Genomic DNA, 22,653 nt, shown 5'->3' with positions numbered 1-22,653 from the left:
GCTGTGTGTGTGTGTCCCAGATGCAACCCCTGCCAGTTTTCCGCGGGGGGAGGGGTGTCCTGTTGGGGTAACGCCCCATTGGCATTATCAGGGAGCGAGCCAGGTAGCATCTCGACTTGGCGCGGTGGGTTCGTTCCTCTCGGCGGTGCGGTTAGCGTTGGGAGGCGGCTGATCTGGACCTGGCATGGCAGAGCTCAGCTCGGTGGCGGTTAAAAGTGCAGGCAGTACGGTTGCCTCCTGCTAGTGGTGCTAAATGTGGGTCTCATAAAGCTTTTGATTAATCTGAGTTCTAATGGCTGTGACTATGGGGCCTGCAGTGTGCCCAGGGCTGTGGTCTGTAAGCTGTAGGTAGGGACTGGCTTACAATTGCGTAAGGAGCGTCTCTTCCTAGCATGGAGTTGGCTGTCTTGTTATAACAAGCAGAACCCTCCAGGGGGTGCAACAGTTACACGCTGGCGAGGGGAAGCCGGCAGAGTGTCTATCGCAAGTGCTGCATTTTGTCCTTACGCTTGCGATGCCGGCAGGAAGCCATACGCTGCTTACGGTAAATGTCTCTGGAATGCGTGCCGTCACGCAAGAAACACTCGTGTGTTGTCCTAGGAGTCGTCTTGTTTGCCAGAGGTTCGGTTGCACTTGAGGCAGCAGGGACTAGTGGTTAGAGCGGGGAACTGCAAGCCAAGACTCTGCTCACTAGCTGAGGGACCTGGGGTAAGTCGCTTCAGCGTGCTGCCTCAGTTTCCCGCCCTGAGCAGTACCTGCCTTAGGAATTATTTGGGGGAGGGAGGGAGTGCTCACCTCTGTAAAGTGTTACGGGATCCTCATATGAAAGGGGCCATAGAAATGGGAAATGTCACCTTCCGAACTCAGCCAAGTGTCAGGAAGCACCGTTCCTGTGTCGGCTGTATGATTGTCATAGGCCGTCGGGTGGTGTTTGTAAATCATTCCCTCTGCTCAAAACAACGGTTCATTTCTACACGACTCACCTGGAGCGGTGCCGTCTCCGAACGCGGGCCGCTCTGTTGCCGATATGCAATATACTCTCTGTTTTCAGTGCCAATACGCAGGCAGGTCAGTGCATATGGCTCTCCTGCATGCAGTCAGCCTGCAATCGAAGAGGGGCTGATCATATGGGATGCCCCATCTCCATGCAGGACTTCAGGTTTATGCGGCCCCTTTCCTATTGCAGGTGCCCTAGAGGTCTTCCCACACGCAGCAGGTGCAGCAGCTGGTCTGCCCTCCGCAGCTGCCCAGCTATCGAGGGAGAGCACTGGCCGGGGGCGGGAGTTGTGCAGAGCGCTTGGAAGCAGATGGGCAGCAGCCGTCGGGTCTGAGCAGAAGGGCCCTTGATGAAGGTCTCGGCCAAAGGCCGCGCACGGGGCACATCAAATCATTGTGCGGCATTGGGCTGAAATAGCAGCTGCCGCGGGGCAGGTTCCGGGGTAGCTGGCTGAGCTCCCTGTGCCAGCACGGCGGGTCTCGGCTAGGACTCGGGGCCTGGCTCCGTCCCAGTCTGGGACCGTCGTAGCCTTTCAACACCGATCTACCCCTTGTCTCCGGGGTGTGAATGTCTTCGCGGCTCGCCCAGGAGCCAGGCTGGGAAGGGAGCAGGTTAGCCATTTGCAGCCACATGGAGACCTGAGAGGTGGCTGCTTTTTCTAGGCCAGAAGCCATCCCTCCCCAGGATTGCTTCTGGTCTGCCTGGGGCCTGAGAGATCTTTTAACAGTCCCTCTGACTTCGGCTGGGGCTTGGGCTCTCTTGAAAGAGTTTGCTCTACATTCCTAGTTTGAAGAGTGCAAATTCTGGGCTTAGGTGCTGGGTCTTTCCTGCCTCGGCCAAAACAGTAACACAATATTGCAAAACAAGCTTGCTCCCCAGAGCGGCTAGCCGCCCCCACCCCCTGAGAAAGCTGCAGTCGTCCGTACAACACGTGAGCAAAGGGCGAACGCTTAGTAGAGACGGGGCTGCCCCAAGCCGTTTCCTGAGTCCTAACCCCTTGAATTGGGAGTTAGCCTGGGAAACGAACAAAACCAGTGAGCCGAGGCGCCTCTGCCTCGCTGGTCCATGCCCCTTTCCCTTGGATTCCCTGTTTAGGCCAGTCCCATATCCAGATCCCCGCCCTTGGCCTGTACTGTTGGGTACGCAAGTCGGTGTCACTTAGCTGCTGCTAACGGGGAGTTTGCTCGCAAGGAGGCTCGCAATTGCTGCTGGCGACTCCTTTCTCTTGCTGAAATAATGGATGGCACCTTGATTTGTGTGGGCAGTGGGCCTGGGCAGGGTGCGACCGGTGCTAGAGAGGCAGCCTGGCCCTGTGGCTAGACTTACAGGGCCGGAGTTCAATCCCTGGCTATGCCCCAGCTATCTTGTGAGATCTTCAACAAGCCACTGCTCCATGCCTCAGTTTCCCCAGCTCTCCAGCAACGGCAAGGATACCTGCTTTGGTAGAGCACGCTGAGATCTGTGGGTGAATGCCCCCCGTGTATGTGCCCAGTGACTATTTACTGTGCTCCCTTTGCATCCGTTCTCCGTCCCTGAAACGAAAGGGGTTTGCACTGAGCATACCTTGCAGATCGCAGGCCGCCTTCCCCTTGAACGCTTGCTGCTGCTCCAGGTGTGGATCCGTCTGGCCCCCGGTTCCGGGGCGGATAGGCAGCGGGTGGGTCCCCCCGTGTTGTGTGTCGTTTGTCAGGTTTGGCGTGGGTGACAGTCGTGCTGTTCGATGTGGTGTTGTGACTCTTTTGCATACGAATTGAACTTTTCACGAGACCTCCTGTTTTTTTTGGAAGAAAATCAATGATGTATTTGTAGCAAACCATTTTTTCTCAATAAATGCCGTTTCATCCATTGGTGTCAGGCTGAACTCTCTGCAGTTCTTGGGACTAGTTGGGGTAACGGACGGCATCCTCCAACGGGAGCAGAAACCGCCCCCCCGCGCTAAGTGGGTCTGTAGGGGGGGCCTTTCCCCTCCTCCTGCCTCTCCACCTTTGACGCTTAGCACAGTGCTGCGCATGTCCAAGGGAGAAGAGCTTGTACATTTCCATGTGCGTGAACGCTCTGTTGCGAAATGCATAGCTCCATCCCGACGGAGGCTCCCCTCTGCCCAGTGTGGGGACTCGGGGCTAGCCATCAGCAGCTGGGGGGCCGTGAATGAATTTTGGTACCATATTAACTTGTCTTTTTCTGGCCGCTCCAGCGCAGCCAGCCTGCTGCTTGCATTGGACGAGGGCTGATGCTTCCCTCCAGGGCTATGGCCTGTGTCTGCCGTGAAGCACCACGAACCTAGAGCAGGCGCAGGGCCAGAGGCAAAGCCGCAGCAAGGGCTAAGCGGAGCGATCGGCATCGCTGTTTGGAAAGGGAGCCGTCGAGCTGATGCGGACGACCTCGCCGGCGGGCTCGTGAACTCCGGCTGAGCGCTGGCCAGGCTCTGGCAGGCAAGATGTCATCATCCCGGGCCCTCTCGCTGGTGCTAGATCGGCAGCCGCATCCAGGCTCCAACAATGCTCTGACTGCTGCTTATCGGGCCGCTGCAGAGTAATCCAAACCTTATCTCTGCCTCCCCGCTGCCATCAGGGGATTGAGGTGGATTTAACACCAGCCCAAAGGAGGGCGACTTTAACTACTGTCTTCCCTGCAGGCGCCTCCAACTGCACTGACCCGCGCTGTTTTGCATTCTTAGGTGAATTCCCCCATGCCTGGCAAACAGGCTTGCGCAAGGGCTGCTGAGCCATAGGGAAACTCACGTGTGGGAGGGTTCTGTCCGGGCCGCGCTGGCCTGCAATGAACGTGAGCTCGCACGGCTTCTCGTGCAAACACTACACAGTGGGGGGTCAAGGCAAAACAGGCCTCCCCTGCAGCCGTTTTCAAACTGTGACCCCGTGGAAGGAAATTGTTCCTGCCGCAGCCCAATATAGTTTGGCTTGCGTGTGGCTGCGGGATGGGGCTGGGATGAGAGCTTTGTGGGGTGGGAGGGGCTGACCTCAAGCGGCTCCCGGTCAGTGGTGCAGCAGGGGGGTTAAGGCAGCTTCCTGCCTCTCCTGGTCCCGCAGACCAGGCTGCCCCCATAAGCAGCCAGGTGCAGGATCCGACTAATGGGAGTGCAGAGCTAGTGCTCAGGGAAGGGCAGTGCACGGACCCCATGTGGTTTTCCTTCTCCCACTCCCTCCCCAGGAGCCGGGGCCTGCTGCCGGCTGCTTCTGGGGTGCAGCACATGCTGCGGTGCCAGGACAGGCGGGAAGCTGCCTTAGCCCCCCTGCTGCTCGCCTGCGGCCACGAGCCCCAGGGCCTGACATCCCACCCCGCAGCCCTTGGTCGTGACCCCTTATTTGAAACCCCCCCCCCCGGCCTACTCCTGCCGCCCCTAAATCTTGCACAAAGCGCCACTGTGAGCGTGAGCGCCAGCTGCTCCCACCTGCTCTCGGCAATCCGCCCCTGAATGCCGAGGGCTGGCTTCTTCGCCGGTCCCGGTGGCACTTCTCCCCGGTCTCTTGCTCTGGGATGCCGTTTGCCATGCTGAATCCAAGGGGCAGTCAGCCAAGGCCTGGCCGTGCCTTGGGAGGCTCATAGCTTGGGGAACCCTGGGCGCTCTCTCAAGCCCTGGACATTGGGTGGGGATGGGGGCGTTTTCCTTCCAGCGCCGGCCATGGGGCTTGAGCAGAGTGCTGAATTCTCCGCAGCCCGGCCGGCGTGGGGCAACCAGGTGGGAGCGCGGGCTCCAGCCTGCTGCAGTACGTGGTCTAGCAGGTAACCGCTGAAGACGCTTCTGCAGCTGGGGGTGGCTCTTAATTCGAATGGCAGGCTGAATAGACCCTTTGTTGCCACAGGGCCAGGGCAGGCTGCTGCCTACCAGCAATAAACAGACTGTGCGGGTGGTCTGCCTGCTCCCTGCTGGACTTACAGCTTGACCATCCCTCCAGGTGTGCTTTGGGAGCTGCCCATGGTTCTAAGATCCTTCATCTGCCCTCCTAGAGCTTGCACGCTGGGCGGTATCAAGCTGGTTCGCTTGGTCCCTTACATTATGGGATGCATTCCAGGTCCCAGACAATGCTACAAGATGTCTGTGACCTGCTGGCTGCAGCCCGATCTCACCTCCCCATCCATGTTCCCGCTAGTCTTTTCCACCCATGTGTGGAATAAATTTTATGTGCATCGATGCATGTGCCAATGTGCACCACCTAGCTAGAATCAAAAAAATCTAGCTGTGGGCTCTGCTAATCAGCTGGGCGGCACTGGACTCTCTCCTGAGGGGCCGCACAAGCGCCCAGCTCCCAGGGAACACTGTGCTCTATCCTGTTTGCAGGAGCGCTGCTGCATTTGGCTGCAACAGGGAACGTTATTTCATGGCTCGTTGATGCTTCTGAGCTGCTCGAGGGAGAGTAGCTTGTATTGACATACATAAATCCCTACAAATTCACCAAATATTCTGTGCACAAAATGCCTCTCCTCCCCCCCCGTGCCTTTGCTATGTAGTGACATTAGGTTCCCTAATGTCGCTGGAGGACTTGCCGCAGGAGGACAGGTCCACAAGGGGCCATTTAAACCTGGCACCGGTGCCCCTCGTGGGACCTGCACTAAGGAAGCGTTCCTGACCCCAAAGCCAGTTCAGAAGCTGCAATCCCCATCTGCCAGCGCACAGTGGTTTGTTGCGGGCGTTAGGACAGACGCGGCTTTTGCACTGACCAGCAAAGCCGTGAAACTGATGATACCAAACTGCTCAAGAGCGGTAAGACCAAAGCAGACTGGGGAGAGCTTCAAAAGGATCTCCCCAAACTAAGTGATTGGACAACGACGAATGAAATTTAATGCTGATAAATGTCAAGTAATGCACATTGGAAAACATAACCCCTACTATCCGTACAGTATGATGGGGACTAACGTGGCTACAACTGGATAGTGGATAGTTCTGTGGATAGTTCTCTGAAAACATCCACTCAGTGTGCAGCGGCCATCAAAAAGCAAACAATGTTGGGAATCATTACAAAAGGGATAGAGAATAAGACAGAGAATACCTTATTCCCTTTCTATAAAACCATGGTACGCCCACATCTTGAATACTCTGTACCGATCTGGTCGCCTCATCTCAAAAAGGATGTATTGGCATTGGAAAAGGTTCGGAAAAGGGCAACAAAAATTATTAGGGGTTTGGAACAGATCCCATATGAAGAGAGACTAAAAAGACTTGGACTTTTCAGCTTAGAAAAGAAGAGACTAAGGGGCGGGATATGATAGAGGTCTATAAAATCATGACTGGTGTGGAAAAAGTGAATAAGGAAAAATTATGTACTTGTTCCCACAGTATGGCTGTGTCTAGACTGGCCAGTTTTTCCGGAAAATCAGCCGCTTTTCCAGAAAAACTTGCCAGCTGTCTCCACTGGCCGCTTGAATTTCCGCAAAAGCACTGGCTTCCTACTGTCTGAAATCAGTGCTTCTTGCGGAAATACTCTGCTGCTCCCGTTCGGGCAAAAGTCCTTTTGCGCAAAAGCTTTTGCACAACAGGGCCAGTGTAAACAGCTCAGATTTGTTTTCTGCAAAAAAGCCCCGATCACGAAAATGGCGATCGGGGCTTTTTTGCGGAAAAGCACGTCTAGATTGGCACGGACGCTTTTCTGCAAAAAGTGCTTTTGTGGAAAAGCGTCCGTGGCAATCTAGACACTCTTTTCCAAAAATGCTTTTAACAGAAAACTTTTCCGTTAAAAGCATTTCCGGAAAATCATGCCAGTCTAGACGTAGCCTATAAGAACTAGGGATCACCAAATGAAATGAATAGGCAGCAGGTTTAAAACAAACAAAAGGGAGTTTTTCTTCACTCAGCGCACAGTCAATCTGTGGAACTCCTTGCCAGAGGATGTGATGAAGGCTAGAACTTCAACAGGGTTCAAAAAAGAGCTAGATAGATTCCTAGAGATTAGGTCCATCGATGGCTACTAGCCAGAATGGTGTCCCTAGCCTCTGTCTGGACATGGGAGGCATCACGTGAGGATTCCCTGTTGTGATCCCTCCCTCTGGGGCATCAGGATACTGAGCTAGATGGACCTTTGTTTTGACCCAGTCTGGCTGCTCTTCTGTTGTACTGGTGCCGAGCTAGAAAGGTGAATTTGCAGAAACACTGGAGCATGTTGGGTTGCTCCCTCAGAGGAGACCACAATGAGGCGCTGATATTGACCATTATTGACTCTGTACTGCTGTAACACCCAAGAGCCTAGTCATTGGTCTCAGGACCCTAGGGTGCTAGTGCATCCTTCCAAATGCAGACAGTGTGCGCCTGTGTCCCCCAGACACTGGCTTATACCATCACCAGAAAGGATGCTGCTCTGAAACTGAGGAAATTGCTATGGAGAGCAACAGTAGGGGAGGTTCACTGGGTGAGGGATGGAATTGGGAGTTGGGAACTTGAGTTGTTGTTCCTGCTCTGCCACTGACTTACTGTGTGGCCTCAGTCAAGCCACTTAGCCTCTCGGGCCTCAGTGTCTCAGAGACACAGCTGCAGCACTATAGCATAGACGCTTCCTGCATTGATGGAATCAGGTGACCCCTAGTTCTTATATGGTGGGGGAATAAGTACATAACTTTTCCTTATTCGCTTTCTCCACACCAGTCATGATTTTATAGACCTCCCTCCTATCCCCCCTTAGTCTCCTCTTTTCCAAGCTGAAAAATCCGCTTCTTTTTAATCTCTCTTCATATGGGACCCGTTCCAAATCCCGAACCACTTTTGTTGCCCTTTTCTAACCTTTTCCAAAGCCAATGTATCTTTTTGGAGGAGGGATAGGGCTTCTTGTCGGGGCAGCTCCTGTCCCCTCTGCCTTGGCCAATATTTGGTGTTACCACCGTGGACCCTCATTTCCTGCTGATGAGATGGACTTGGGCGTCTTTGCTGATTCGGAGCCAGCCATGGGCTCGCTGGAGATTTCTTGGCCTGGATGCATTTCGCAGAAGTTCTCACTTTGGCACCCGTGTCTAACATCTCTGAAATCCTGCCCCAGAGAAGGGCAGCCTGACCCAGAAGGGCTCTTCCAACTCAACATTCCCGGCTCCGATTTCACTCCAGACCTGCAAGTGGCTGGCAGAGGCCGACGTCCAAGACTTGCTGGGCAGGAGGAGCCTGCAGACAGCCTGTCAAACTCCGTGGGGCTTGAGGCTGGCACTGCCAAGGCGAAGGCGAGGGACAGTCCCTGCCTGCATCTGGAAACGGGAACGAATGGAGTCTCAGCAGCTCCTTTGGCCACTCATCCTGTGTCTTCTCGTCGTAGCTGCAGGGAGAGCAAATCAGGGCCACTATAGAGGTAATGACCCATTTTTCCGGGGGTCGTTTCAGACGGTGGATTGAATTTCTCTGGGAGCTAAGCCGGACCAGTGTCGCCTTCTGCTGTAGGCTCCGGTGTGCTGCCTTCTCCGACCCACACGGAGCAGCCTGCGGATTCAAAAAACCAAATGCTCCACAGCTGGTTCTCCCCAGGCTCAGAACGAGACCCAGATCCACCCATGACAGGTTCGTAAAGCTGGAAGACACTGTTGGGGTCCAGATCTGCCCTGCAGAACCCAGGCCAGGTGCAAATGGTGTCTCTTACAGCATTACCCAAAGGTGCCCAGACACCCTGGGGAGGAGGGCGGTATAAAACCCTCCAAACAATCCAAACTCCTGGATGAAAGCTGTGAGCTCTGGTGCAGCCCCGGCTTTTCCTGCTGCCTGAAGCCCTATTGCCTCTGGGAACCTGCTGCCGGTGTGTCGCTACCGCAGGTGTCAAATAGAGCTTTACGATTTCACGGCAAGCTCCGGGGTCAGAGGAGGCAGGCCAGGAAGGTGCAAAGACCCTGGCTGCACTCATTTATCTCTAGGTATAAGAGATCTATTGGCATTGGAAAAGGTTCGGAAAAGGCAACAAAAATGATGAGGGATTTGGAACGGGTCCTATATGGAGAGAGACTAAAAAGACTTGGACTTTTCTGCTTAGAAAAGAAGAGACGAAGTGGGGATATGACAGAGGTCTATAAAATCATGACTGGTGTGGAAAAAAGTGAGTAAGGATAAGTTATTTATTTGCTCCCTCAGTATAAGAACTAGGGGTCATCCAATGAAATGAATTAGCAGCAGGTTTAAAACAAACAAAAGAAAGTTTTTCTTTGCTCAGCGCAGTCAACCTGTGGAACTCCTTGCCAAAGGATGTAGTGAAGACTCAGACTTTAACAGAGTTCAAAGAAGAGCTAAATAGATTCCCGGAGGTTAGGTCCATCGATGGCTACTAGCCAGGATGGGTAGGAATGGTGTCCCTACCTCTGTTTGTCAAAAGGGATGACAGGAGAGGGATCACGTGAGGATTCCTTGTTGTGTTCCCTCCCTCTGGGGCACCTGGCATTGTCCGTGTCGGCAGACAGGACACTGGGCTAAGTGGACCTTTGGTCTGACCCGGACCTTTGGTCTTATGTTCTTATATAAGTATTAGCGTATTTGGCCGCAATCATTCCGCGAAGCCATCACCAGGTGAGTGAGCGAACTCTCTGGTGCGGGTAACACTGAAGAATTGCTCTTATCTAGCACCCTGCTGCTTCAAAGTAGTCTCCAAACATCCCTTCAGCCTCCCATTGCCCAGGGAGGTAATGGTGATCACCTTGGTGAGACAGAGGGGTAGGGACTGGCTCAAGGTCACGGGGGGGGGGGGCAGAGGTGGGGTTACAACCCAGTTTGTGGCTCCCCCAGGCCATGCCTCTGCATGGGGGTATGAGTGTGTCTCAATACACGTCTCGAGGGCCTTGGGCTTACGGGCGTGTCCCTTGGGAAGTGAAGTCTGATCCTGATTTTACAGCTGGGGAAACTGAGGCAGAGCCCTTGCATTATTCCTAATCCTTCCAGCCCATTGCATGGATTCTGCTGCGGGTCCACCAAGGATAGACAGGACCCAGGTGGGTTTGGTCAGATTTGGTCTAGGAAACAGCCTGGTTAGAACAGTGGTGGCTAGCGTGTGGGGCACTGGCGGTAGCCAGAGAGGGCTGGGAAAGCTAGCAGAGTCCAGAGGGGCGAGCGGCGGGGTTTTTCCAAGGCACTGAGGCCTCCCTGTGACTTCAGTGGGTGTTAGGGGCTAAGAACAGCTGTTATGTGACATGCCCAGGGCCCTGCACCAGAATCAAACCAAATCTCCTGCTGTCCTCAGCCTAGTTCCTCATCTAGTGCGCACAAGGGGGGTGTACATGCCTGCTTGCACCCTGATGTGGTGCTGGGAGGGGGGGCACGGGGTGCAGACTATCTGGAGTCAGGGGATGTGGCTGTATTTTGTGGAGGCAGCTGCTGGGATTGCTTTCGGAGGGTGGGGTGACCTGTGTGCTTGAGGCAGGGCTGTGGGGTGGGAGTGTGGAGGGCTGTGTGATGGGAAGAGGTGAGGGGGCTGGGGCGAGGATGGGGGTGGCTCAGAACTAGGCATGCATGAGGGTGCTGAGGAGGGACAGGGTGTGGGGTGGGGCATAGGCAGAAGGTGCAGGGGAGGGGCTGCGGATGGTGGCTGGGGACAGGCAGGGATTCATGGGGATATGCTGGGAGGTTGGGGGTAAATAGGGAGCAGAGCAGGGGATGTGTATGCTGGTGCTTTTGGGTGGTGGCTGGGGTACTCCGGGTGGTGGGGGGGGTTAGGGCTGTGTATAGAGGCGCTGGGGGAGCAGGCAGGGGCAATGTGGGGGTGCACTGGGTGCAATGGGGGGTTGGGGCTGAGGATGGGAGAGCACAGGTGGTGTAGGAGAAGGGGGGGAGTATAGGTGGGGTGAGGGCACTGGAGGGGAGCAGGCAAGGGTAGTGAAAGGGAGTACATGGTGGGGGAGCAGTGGTGGTGGGGGTGGTGTAGGGGTACAATGGGTACCGGGGGGGGGGCCAGGGCTGTGGGTGGGTGCTTTGGGGAGCAGGCGAGGGGTGGTATAGGGGACACGGGGGAGCAGAGGTGATGGGGGGCTGGGGATAGTGTAGGGGTACACTGGGTGCCTTGGGGGCCAGGGCTGTGTGGGGTTGCTGTGGGGCACTGGGGGGAGCAGCGGTGATGGGGGACAGGGGTGATGTAGGGGTACACTGGGTGCTGTGGGGGTCAGGGCTGTGCGGGGCCCCTGGGGGAAGTTCAGCCTGTCCGTGGGGACCCTGAGGGCGGTGCGTGGGGGCAGCGGAGGCCGTGGGGCGGCACAGAGGGGCAGGGGCAGTGCGGGGGGAGCGTGGGGGTGGAGGCCAGCGAGCGGCGCCGCACGTGGTAGTGCGGGGGGGGGCGCCCCCTTGCACCTGTAGCGGGGGGAGGCGGCCAAGCCCCGCCCCCTCGCCCTGCGGTTGGCCCGGCGGGCGGCCCATGCTAATGAGCCGGGCGCCTTATGGCACCTGCCGGCGGGGCCCGGCGCAGAGCGCAGCTCGCCCGGCCATGCCGCGCTCCTTCCTCGTGAAGAAGCCCTGCAGCACGCGCGCCCCCAACTACGGGCAGCTGGACACGCGCCAAGGTGAGCGCCCCCCCCCCGCGCTGCGCCCCCCTCCCGCGCTGCGCCTCCACTTTGCGCGCTATCCCCGGGGCGCGCCCGGCACCTGCGCTGCGCCCCCACTTTGCGCGCTATCCCCGGGGCGCGCCCGGCACCTGCGCTGCGCCCCCACTGTGCGCGCTGTCCCTAGGGCGCCCCCACCCCCCTACGCTGCGCCTCCACTTTACGCGCTATCCCCGGGGTGCGCCCGGCACCTGCGCTGCGCCCCCACTGTGCGCGCTGTCCCTAGGGCGCCCCCACCCCCCTACGCTGCGCCTCCACTTTACGCGCTATCCCCGGGGCGCGCCCGGCACCTGCGCTGCGCCCCCACTGTGCGCGCTGTCCCTAGGGCGCCCCCACCCCCCTACGCTGCGCCTCCACTTTACGCGCTATCCCCGGGGTGCGCCCGGCACCTGCGCTGCGCCCCGACGCGCAGCGCCCCGACCCGGCCCCCGCGCAGCGCCCCCACGTTGCGCGCTGTCCCCGGCGCGCCCCCAGCCGCGGGGCGCTGGCCAGGACATCTCCCCCGTGCGGGCCGTGGGCTGCCCCCGGAGCCAGGGCGGGGTGCGGGTCCTGGGGTTACCCTGCTGCCGGGCTGTGACTTCCCTGCGCCCCCGGCTGCCTTCCCGCCCCTCCCGCTCTCCCGGCTTCGCTCCTCTGCCCCCCGCCCATCGCGCTGGCGCCCAGGAGCGAGCTCCGCACGGGACAAGTGTCCACCCCGCCGCTCCTGCCTGGGGCTGCAGAGCGCAGCCCGGCCCGCCCGCGGTTGGGGTTCCCAAGGCTCCGGGGAGTAGCGGGGAGGGGCTCTCAAGCCGCTCAAACAGGTGTCTCCTGCTCGGTGCCAGCGGACCCCCCCATCATCCCCCCCATTCCCCAGCTCCTGTCCGACTTAACCTGCTGAGAGTGAAGCTCCCGCCCATGCAATGGCCATTCCCATGGTTTCTGTGACCAGAGCTTCCCTCTTGGGCCTCCTGGACCAGCCCACGCAGCGTGGGGCCCGATTCACCCCCAGAGCCATGGCGGGGGCGTCACCCGGTACAGCCCCTACCTGGGGCGCATGGCACCAGGGGGAGCTGTAGGGACTGCGGGAGCCAGCTCCGCTCAGCTTCAGAGCCCGGTTCCGGCAGCTAGGTCAGGGCAGGGGGAACAAGGCTCAGGCTTTCCGCACTGAAGTTCCCTTTGCTAGAGGGGAGAGGGCTCCTAGAGGTGGGGGGTTCAGGCTGGTGGCAGTAGGGGCTAGCAGAGAGTGCGGGGGCAGGCCCCGTGTCCTGGGGAGCAAAGAGCCTTCCCCAAGACCCAGCCAGTCTTCCATCTTTTCTTAGAGCCGGGGGAAGTGAAACAAGCCAGCCGGGGGGGCCCTGGGGTGGCCACGCTGCAGGGACTGGTGTATGCACAATGCGTGGGCATAGAGGACTTTGGTTAATGGATACCTGTGAAGTGGCCTTCAGCAGTGTCTGCCTGGCTGCTGTCACTGGCCCGCGGCTCCTGGCCGGACATGTGCGTAGGGACAGGGTGGGGTGGGGAGTGCGGATAGGCAATACCCCGGTTTTGCATTCACTTGCCTCTGGCCTCTCCCCAGAGCCCAATGGCACCTGCCACGCCTGTGGGGGGCTGGTCTGCCCCATCCTGGTCCCGAACGACAGCGCCCCTTCCACGCCCTGGGACGGCGGCCCCCTCACCGCCCACTTTGCCTTGCCTCTCCCGCTGGACAGCGACGCCCCAGGGACCCCCGGCACCAGCCCTCGCCGCCTGGAGAGCAGCCTGTTGGACACGCTACCGGGCTGGGCCCCGGGCACCCCGCTCAAAGACAACCAGAACAATCTCAACCTGCCGCCGGCCCCCAGCCTGCCCCAAAGGAGGCCGCCCGACCTGCGGGGCCCGGCAGAGGGGGACAGGGGAGACCACGACAAACAGCAGGGGGCACGGGGCCGGGCCACCGAATCCCAGGAGAGATTTGAGTGCTTGGACTGCCGCAAGTCCTACCACACCTTCTCTGGGCTGGCCAAACACCGCCAGCAGCGCTGCCTGCTGCAGGCCAGGAAGTATTTCAACTGCAAGTACTGTGACAAGGAGTACAGGAGCCTAGGGGCGCTCAAGATGCACATCCGCACCCACACGCTGCCGTGCGTCTGCAAGATCTGCGGCAAAGCCTTCTCCCGGCCCTGGCTGCTCCAGGGACATATCCGAACACACACAGGTGGGCTGCGGCGCCGGGGCGAGTCCGGGGGTCAGCGCAGGGCGGGAAAGGCCTTTCGTGGGCGTCCAGGAAGAACCTGGTGCGGCCACATTTGTATCGGCAGCCAGAGCTGCAAAAATGAGCCACGGATATTCGCCTTGACAGCCGTGGGTGCGGATCCTCGTGGATAGAAAGTGGCTACTTGCGTTGGAATAAATTGCGCAGGGAGGTTGTGGAATCTCCATCTCTGGAGATATTTAAGAGCAGGTTAGATAAATGTCTAGCAGGGATGATCTAGACGGTGTTTGGTCCTGCCATGAGGGCAGGGGACTGGAGTCGATGACCTCTCGAGGTCCCTCCCAGTTCTAGTGTTCTATGATTGCTCCACTTGGCCCGTAATTTTGCACAGCTGCCAATGCAAGCAGCCAGTCCGAGATCCAGCAGGTGCATGGCGGGCTGCAGTGTTCCCTGTAAGCTGGGGGCTTGTGCGACTACTCAGGAGAGATTCGAGTGCCGCCCAGCTGATTAGCAGAGTGCCCCCGGCTAGGTTTGTGTTTCGGTGGGTGGTGCCCATTCACATGTACCTTAGTGCACGTAACAACATTTATTCCTTGTGTGGCTGGGGGGAAAAACTACACATGGATGAAAAAGATTATGGGGAACAGTAGAGGGTGGGTGTTGAGAGCTGGTCAGGAGAAAATAGGTAAACTGTGGCTTGCCCCCATGTTCGGCTGTGAATTTTTCACTCCCAAAACACCCCGCCAGGCTCAGTTTGGTTGGCCATGCTTGTGTTTTGTCTGGAGCTTTTTTGCACAGCTGAAGAGCAAAAGGGCCCCTTCTGCTTCCAAATCAAAGGCTGCAGACCAGCTTCTGCGCCTGGGACATGAACACGTTGTTTGTGCCCCAGCAGACCCTCGCGTCTCCATTCCACTCAGGGCGAGCCTTCGCCGTTAGCCGCTGTACAGATACTCCAGCCCCTGCAGCCCTCGCTTTGAGAAGCTTGCAGGTCAAGGGCCTGGCTTTTGGTACACTTTGGCTCCCCTCGCTGCTCCGCTCCACTTGATGAGTTGTTGTAATTTTAGCTGCTGCATTCCCACCGGAGCTTCAACTCCTACCCCCTGCTGAGCCAGCCGGGTGGCGCTTAAAGCACCAGCTGGAATCAGGTTGGAAACTGGTCAGTGGCAACCTTTGAGTTCTAACTCCAGCCAACAGTGCACAAAGGATCAGCTCTATGGTGGCAGTTATCCATGCAGTTACCTTGGATTCTATAATTGCCACTCCTACTCGTGATCCTATATATCTGTTAGTCTCTAAGGCAATGTTCCTTCTAATTATTGCCGTGTGTGTGGAATAAATTTTGTTACATGCACCGAGGGCATGTGTGGATGTGCACCACCGCTAACAACAGGCTACCAGCTGCCAGAGCTCTGCTAATCAGTTGGGCGGCATCTCAATCTCTCCTGGGAAGCTGCCCAAGCATGCAGCTTACAGGGAACCCTGCTCCAAGGTGCCACAGGCCGTTTTTAAGCTTACCTATGTGTTTACCTTTTATGCTATGCGCACACAGCCCCATTGGCTTCAGTGGCTCTACCCACAGGCAGGAAGTTAACTAAGTGCACAAAATTAAATCTGGCCTGGATCTTGGAAGAAGAATCTCACCCCCTTAGATTGAGTAGATATTTAAAATCCCCTTTGTTTAGCCCCGTTTTGCTCTTTGTTTACCCGTTGCATTTGCACGGGGCAAACTCCATGAACTTAGTTTTCCCCCTTGGAGTTTCAATTTCAGCATCTCGGGGCGGTGAACGAGAACAAGTGTTTTCATGGGAATGAATTTTTGTAAGTATGGAAATCTTGCCCTGTTTTCACAAAACAAATATTCTTGTCCCTATTTAACTTGATGTTCCCTTAATAGAAATATTTGGCTGTATTTCCTACCTAGTCCCTTAGAAATGGGGTAACTCGAGGCAAATTGTCTCTCAATGAAATAACCGGAAATGGACTTGGCTAGCCTTGTCCCACTGCCAGATGCAAACGACGTGCAGAGCAAATGCAGATAGCGAGAAGTAAATGATCTAAAAGAATTCTTCTGGCTTTAATCATCTTAGGTACTGCCGATGGGGGTTGGGTGAAGGGAGGGAAAATTCCACTCTCCTGTTAAAAAGATGTTCTCTAATCCGTCCAGATTAGCCCTAAATCTGTTTACTCACGGTGCGCTTATCATGAGATTGCTGTGGGGCCTTTAACAGTCTTGGTTTGACCCCTCTTGGCTCACATCCGTGTTGCCTCTGTGTGCCTCCGTCTCCCCCTGGTGAAACCCGGCTAATGCTTACCTCTCTCCAGCTGGGTTGTGAGGGTGGGTTAAGGCTGATAAAGTGCTTTGAGGATTTAAGTGCTGTCAGCAGAGAGAGGCACATTTCTTCCACCTAAACAATCACTTTCCAGGCACACTGCGGTGGGAAAGTCCCTCTTGTAACAGGATGTGCTCATGCCGTCTAAAATAGAAGCTGTAAAACTGGAAACAAAATCCGAGGGCCTGATGCCGAGCCCGGAGCTGTGCTGGAGATCAGGCGCCCGCACATCAGTGCTCCTGCCCAGGGTGCACCATCAGCTAATATTTGCTCCCCTTCCCCCAATTTCTCAGCTGCAAACATCCAGGAGAAGCGGGGGGGGGGGGGGGGAAGGGGGGCCTGACTCCCCAGCCAGTGTCCCTTTAAGCAGACGGCAAATCAGACCCGACAGGAGTTGGCAGTATGCTCTGGTGGCAAAGAAAAAGCCTCATCCTGCAGCAGGGGTGCTTGTGGGGACATAGCGCCCAGGGAGCCAGGATTTTGCATCCCCTCTGAGCCATGCCTGCTGACTCTTCCCCACTCCGCCCCCAGCCTCTGCTGCAGAAGCCAGCCCGGCCCCTCACCAGCTGGGCTTGAAATTCACAACCTAAAGACTCCCTGTTGAATCTCAGACGTTGGGCGATGGACAAGCCCCGCCGAGCCAGCGCCTGGACAGGCTCCGGAGCAGGGTCTGGTTGCTTTATACGGGGCTCTGGGCGTGGCACCTGGATATCGCCCAGGAAGATCCGGACCCTTTTGTGTCTTGACCGGTCAGCGGCCTGGCAGGACTGGCTGACTTGGGAAAACCGGAAAGGGTGTGAGCCGCTGGCTTGCCTAGGCCGCGCCCACGGGTGGGAGCAGCCGGAGTGTGGTGCAAAGGGGGGTTGCGGGGTGAACCTGGCAGTGAATATGCTCCCCAGGCAAGTGGTGTGGGCCCCGTGGCTGGCGAACGGCGCTGGGAGGGGGAGATCTGGGCCCAGCCCGGAGAAGAGGGTCTGCTGGGGCCTCTCCATCGCCCAGCTCCTGTGATTGTGAATTTCAAGCCCAGCTGCTCCCTGGACATCCCCTAACCCAGCTGAGCGCCTGGCCAGTGCACCCAGCCCCCTGATTCCGGGGGGAGCCAGGATGGGAGAGCTGTACCGCTGTTCCTGGGCCTAGGCTTCCAAGATCTCAAAGGAGGACTCCATAAACCAGCCCAGTTCTTGGGTCGGTCCCTCTCCCCGGCCGGGCCGAGCCAGGCTTGTCCCCTGTCCGGCAGGCGCTGCTCGGAAGGGGGCAGTTCTCTGACCGCGTTGCCTTCGTCCCCCCCGCAGGTGAAAAGCCCTACAGCTGCTCGCACTGCAGCCGCGCCTTCGCCGACCGCTCCAACCTCCGCGCCCACCTGCAGACGCACTCGGAGGTCAAGAAATACCAGTGTCGGGGCTGCTCCAAAACCTTCTCCCGGGTGTCTCTGCTCTCCCGGCACGAGGAAGCCGGCTGCTGCCCCGCATTGTGACCCCCTGCTGCCCATGGCTACGAGGGAACCCACTGTCAGCCTGGGCATCTCTGGGCGAGCTTCCGGCACCCTGCCACGGGGCAGGCGGACCTGTGCCTGGGCGAAGGCGCCGGTTGCCGGGGATGGTGGAGATCCATCCCTCTTTTCCCAGCTGTGCGTGTTGCGCTAAATGGCACCTGCTCTGCCAAGGATGGTGCTGGAGGCCTGGCAAACTCGTGGCAGGAATGACTTGTGTGGAAAGGGAGAAGAGACTCTTCCAGGCCAGTGCGGAGCTGTGGGGCGGGAGAACTGGATCACCCCCAAACCCCACGCTGCTTCCTCTCTGCTCGCTGGCCTGGAAGCACCGTTTGTCTGCACTGTCCAGGGTTCCAAGCACAGCCCGGCCTGGGGGTGGGGGGAATAGCCTCTAGTCATTTCTGCCCCCCATCCTTTGCATCAAGGGCTGGGGGGTGGTCCCATGCAACTCGCCTGCCTCTCCCCTGCCACCCCTGCGCCGTGTCTGGTCCCCACCTGCATGCTGCCGCTGTGGCTGCCCAGGTGGGATCTTCTGCTGGGTTGGGTTTGATTGCCTGGTGTCCAATAAAAAAATAAAACCCACAGCCTGCACAGGGAGCGTGGTCTTGCTGCCCTAGGAGCGCTCGTGAAAAGGGTGCAGGCTGCTTCCTGCTCCACCGTGGTGACGTGCTCCCACCCAGCCTCAGCACTCACCTGAGCCGGGGTTATTGTATGGGTGCAGCAGCTAAGACCCCCCGTCTTGGGGCAAGGTCCCATTGCACTAAGCCCTGAAAAAACCCAGCGTCCGGCCTAAGGATCTGACCGGCAGTGGGGGCTGGAGCCGGGACGCAGAAACAAGGAGACGACAGAGGTTGGCAGCCGGGGAGCCGTCTGGCGGGGGCTGTGCAGACACAGCAGAGGAATTGCTTCTGGGCGGTCTGGCTTATCGCTCCCCCGGGCGTCTGCGTCTCCCCCTTCGGGGCGTGGCCTGGTTGCCCGTGGACCCAGGCGTGTCCTCCAGCCCCCCAACGCGCCCTGGCGCTTGCGTTGCCAGGCGCTGCTGGAGGGCGGCTCCCAGCCCTGCAATCTCGGCTGGTGGTCGGGGCTTTTTTAAGGGCCTTGTCGACGTAGGTCGGTGTGTCTCACGCACACGCTCTTGCTTCACTGGCTGTCCGAGGCCCCCGGGCCCCGCCCCACCAGCCACGCCCCCACGTCTCCAACGTGCTCTGATCCCAGCTGCAGCCAACCGGGCCCCACACAGCTGCCGCTGGGGGGAGGGGCTCTTCCCTGGTACCTCTTTTTGTGCCTGGGGGGGTCACATTTGCAAGGGCCTGGTGCTCCCAACCAGCCCCCTCGTCCCACGCTGCTCAGCGCTGGTCCCAATGCTTTCGAGCCTGAGAGCTGCGCCCAGAGCTCTGCTGAGAAAGCTGCCCTTCCGCTGGGGGTGCCAGCTGGTCTCCCGAAAAGTACCGAACACACGGGCTCAAAATTTGTCGAGCAACCAAAAAAAAACACCCAACCGCCACCGAACACCCATGAGCGTGGCTTGGGGGGGAGGGGGTGCGACACAAAACCGAGCCCTGCTTCAGAGCTCTGCATCTAGCTTGGCTTTTAGCAGGGCTCCCTGCCCGGGGAGGGGCGCCTGGGTCACAGCGCCTGAGGCAGCCCAGCTCTACGCCCCGCGGCCGGCTTACACAGCTCAGAGCGGGCGGGGTCAGGCCCTGTGTGGCTACGACCCACAGCCACCAAGCTGGGAACGTAGGGGGAGGCAGCAGAGCCTGCTCCCCAAAGCAGAGAGGCGGACCCCAGGGCAACACAATGGCGGGGGGGGGGCGACCATGGGTAGGAAGGTGACTCCCCCATCGCCAGGTCTTTGGGTGTCCCCGTGGGAAGACGCAGAAATTCCACCCCAGTCAGTTTTGGCTGAGAGCCCATGAAAGGCGCCTAAACGCAACCACAAAGCACCTGCGGGCGTCTCTCCTGGACCACGGCGCCACAACGCTCTGGAGCAGGGACGGGGCTACCCCTCCTCCCCAAGGCATCACCACTCCTCAGGCGCAACCTGCTGAGGCCTCCCAGCGCTAATCGCACCCGCCTCCCAGCCACTCCTCCCATCCCAGACCGGTTTCTGCATGCAACCAGATGCTCCCAGTGCAGATCATGGCCCTGCCTCCCAGCCACTCCCCCTGCCCCCTCTAGGCCTCCGTTGGGCGCCCAGCTAGAAAACCAGAAAATATCGGACATTGCGCACGTCCCGTATTTTCTGAATTTTTTTTACCAGACAGAGGGTGCAAAAACCGGACTGTCCGGTTGAATCCCGGACACCTGGCACCCCTACCTTCAGCCTCCACGCCTCTCTGGTCTTTTCTTGAAATGCAACAGGCATGGTCCCATGGCACCTTCGCCCTGGTGTGACGTAGTGGGGGTACCTGGCTGGTTTCTATGCTGCTGGCTCTGGGGTAACCCCCACTGGCTGCCGTGGGTACCACGACCCAGCAAAACAGGATGAGTCACTATGCAAACCAGTATGGCCAGACACCCCCCATGGAGAGGAACAAAGGAAGGTGGAGGCTGCCCTGGCTGGGGGGCAGGGCTGGAAGAGAGTGAGTTAGTTGGTGGCTGGGAGCATGGAGGAGACAGCCTAGGGAAAGGGGCTGGAGTTTAGGGGCCCAGTCTCCCCCATCTCAAGGGGGCCTGAGGCAGCCTAGCCCAGCTCTGTGACCAGACTACATCGGTGCTGTGCTGTATTCTGGAGAAGCAATAAACTTCCTCTATTCCACCGGCTGGTGCAGTCTGTTTGTGCCATTTCGGGGTGCAGGAGACGGGGGACCCCCAACGCGCCGTCACACCTGGTCTACACTCGGGGCATGTCTAGACAACATCCCTCTTTTGAAAGAGGGATGTAAATTAGGGAGATCGAAATTGCAAATGAAGCTGGGATTTGAATTTCCCGAGCTTCATTTGTATAATGGCGGCCGCGCATTCTTTCCAAAAAGGGCTTTTTGAAAGTGAAACCACCATCTAGACATGGTTCTTTTGGGAAAAAAAAAAAACCCCCGTTTTTGAAAGAACCATAATGCCTGAAAAAATGAGGTTTGCGGGTTCTTTCGGAAAAGGTTTTTTTTCGAAAGAAATGCATCTAGACAGTGTTTTTACTTTCGAAAAACCTTTTTTCGAAAGAACGCATGGCTGCCATTATGTGGGAAATTCAAATCCCACTTCATTTGCAATTTCGATCTCCCTAATTTACACCCCTCTTTTGAAAGAGGGATGTAGTCTAGACACAGCTTTCGGCTTGATTTCAAAATAATCCCCTGCGGTTGAATTAATAAGCAGCCAAATACCAAACGATCATGCCCGGTATTTCAAAATAACAGGCCACGGGACTCGAAATCTGTGCTCCTGCTTTGCATCAGGAGTGACACTAATTCCAAGATAGTGATTTCGAAATAGTGGTGGTGTGGATGTGCCGATGCTGCTATTTTGAATAACGACTCCCAGGAAAAATTTGAATGAATATCTCCCGAGCCTAGTGCTTCCTGTCCGAGGTAACGCGTCCACAATAACAGAGCTGCCTTGGACTCATTTCAAGGCTTCTCCATAGGGTGGACACACTAGTTCAAATTTGTTAAATCAGGAGTGAAGTCGAATTTAGTTATTTCGAAATAGTTTCCTAGTGTAGAAATGGCCTTAGAGACTAGCCAAAATATACAGAATCATGAGCTTTCATGGGCAAAATGCACTTCATCAGATGAATTGGAATGGAAATAGCCAAAAGCAAGGTATATATAGTCAATTGCGGAACCCATGTTAATGAGGCTAAATAAGTGGGCTGGATTTGTTTTATATATAGCTTTTGATCCAGCCATTTAATTAGCCTCATTAACACGGGTCCTGCAATTGACAGGTATTTCTGCTACTGCTGTTACGTCTCTCTCTTGGTTTCTGTCCTTTCCACTCCGGCTCATCTGAGGAAGTGGGTTTTGCCCACGAAATCTCATGATTCTGTATATTTCGGTTAGTCTCTCAGGTGTCCCAGGACCACGGGTTGTTTCTAAAGTTGCAGATGAACACGGCTCCCTCGCAAAGAAATCATCCAGCCTGGCGTGCCGAAGAAGCCCCTCGGAGAATCCACGGCCCTTCCTTTAGGATCGATTTTCTTGTCTCTCCCTCGAACGGGTGCACATGATCCCTCCTTCCTTCAGGGAGGAGCGAGGGGATGGTCAGGTGCAAATTCTTCCGCTCAACTCTCAGCATTCCAGAGGGGCTGTCGAGGCCCAGCCCGGCCGTCATGTGAGTGTCACTGGGTAGAGAAGTTTGCCCATTTGGAGAGGACGGGAGCGGGTCCCAGGCTTTGGCTGCAACTCGGCTCCAGGGCCCGCCCATGGAGTCTGACTGCATGATATTGTTTTTCTCGATTCCCTGTTGTGTCTTCGTCTCTCCGTTTTTTAAACAGGCAGCAGAGGGCCCGGCCCTGCGGGCAGTATAAATAGAAGCAGGGGTATTCCTTTTTGCTGATCGCTGAATGTAACTTGAGTGGGCAGGGGCTCTCAAACAGCAGAATCCTGTTTTTTTCCCCACATGCATGTGCCCCTCGGCTCTGTCCCTCTCCCGGGCTGGGTGAAGGCAGAGGCCAGTGATGGGCGACCGAGGCTAGTGAGGCCTTTCATCTCAGGGGCTGCAGGATTGTCGTCACCAAGCCGGTCTCTAGGGACAGGGCAGTGTGGCTCACTGGGCTTGCACACCGAAAATGGTGGGGGTGCCGACGGCACCATAGCAGCGCTGTGATTGGCCGCAGAGGGAGCGTACAGGTCTCTCAGCCAATGTGTGCAATTCGCACGCCCCTTGCGGCATGCGCCCAGGCTTTGCAGGTGTGTCACTTTAGTCACAGCGGTCAGGGAAAAAACCCTACGGGGCCGGAAACCAGCAGGCTCCGCGCACGGGCCACGGTCCAAACGGCGCTATGGGCCACAGGCAGAACCCTGCCAGGCTGCATTTGGCCCGGGGGCTGCCGGTTGCCCCCCGTTGGCATAGGCCCAACGTCACCGATCCAGGATTGCAGCTCCATCTGTCTTGCCGGGAGGAGGTTGCAAAGCAGGGACGCCTGCCTGCGTCTGCTGGGAGCCTGCACCGAGAGCTCAAGGGGCATTCACGCCACCTCCTGCCGCCACCAGGCGTCTCCAGCAGGGGGCTCCAC

At 57.5% G+C, this 22,653-nt stretch overlaps 1 protein-coding gene across 2 annotated transcripts; it reads left to right on the top strand.

Annotated features, from left to right (window-relative positions):
- The first annotated feature begins 7,660 nt into the window (after window positions 1–7,660).
- SNAI3 (snail family transcriptional repressor 3) lies at window positions 7,661–18,061 on the top strand. 2 transcript variants are annotated; one of them, XM_075939885.2, is made up of 3 exons: window positions 7,661–9,009; window positions 13,044–13,661; window positions 17,281–18,061. In XM_075939885.2, exons 1-3 carry the CDS (start codon window positions 8,880–8,882, stop codon window positions 17,460–17,462), a joined length of 930 nt encoding a protein of 309 aa, XP_075796000.1. In that variant the 5' UTR covers window positions 7,661–8,879; the 3' UTR covers window positions 17,463–18,061. The 2 variants fall into 2 exon arrangements, with proteins under 2 accessions (XP_075796000.1, XP_075795999.1); XM_075939884.2 differs by lacking the exon at window positions 7,661–9,009 and adding an exon at window positions 11,105–11,449.
- Window positions 18,062–22,653: the final 4,592 nt, after the last annotated feature.

Source organism: Pelodiscus sinensis, chromosome 12 (genome assembly GCF_052426305.1).
Source record: "Pelodiscus sinensis isolate ZL-2025 chromosome 12, ASM5242630v1, whole genome shotgun sequence".
Lineage (NCBI taxonomy): Eukaryota > Metazoa > Chordata > Testudines > Trionychidae > Pelodiscus > Pelodiscus sinensis.
This window is presented reverse-complemented; position numbering and strand designations above follow the sequence as displayed.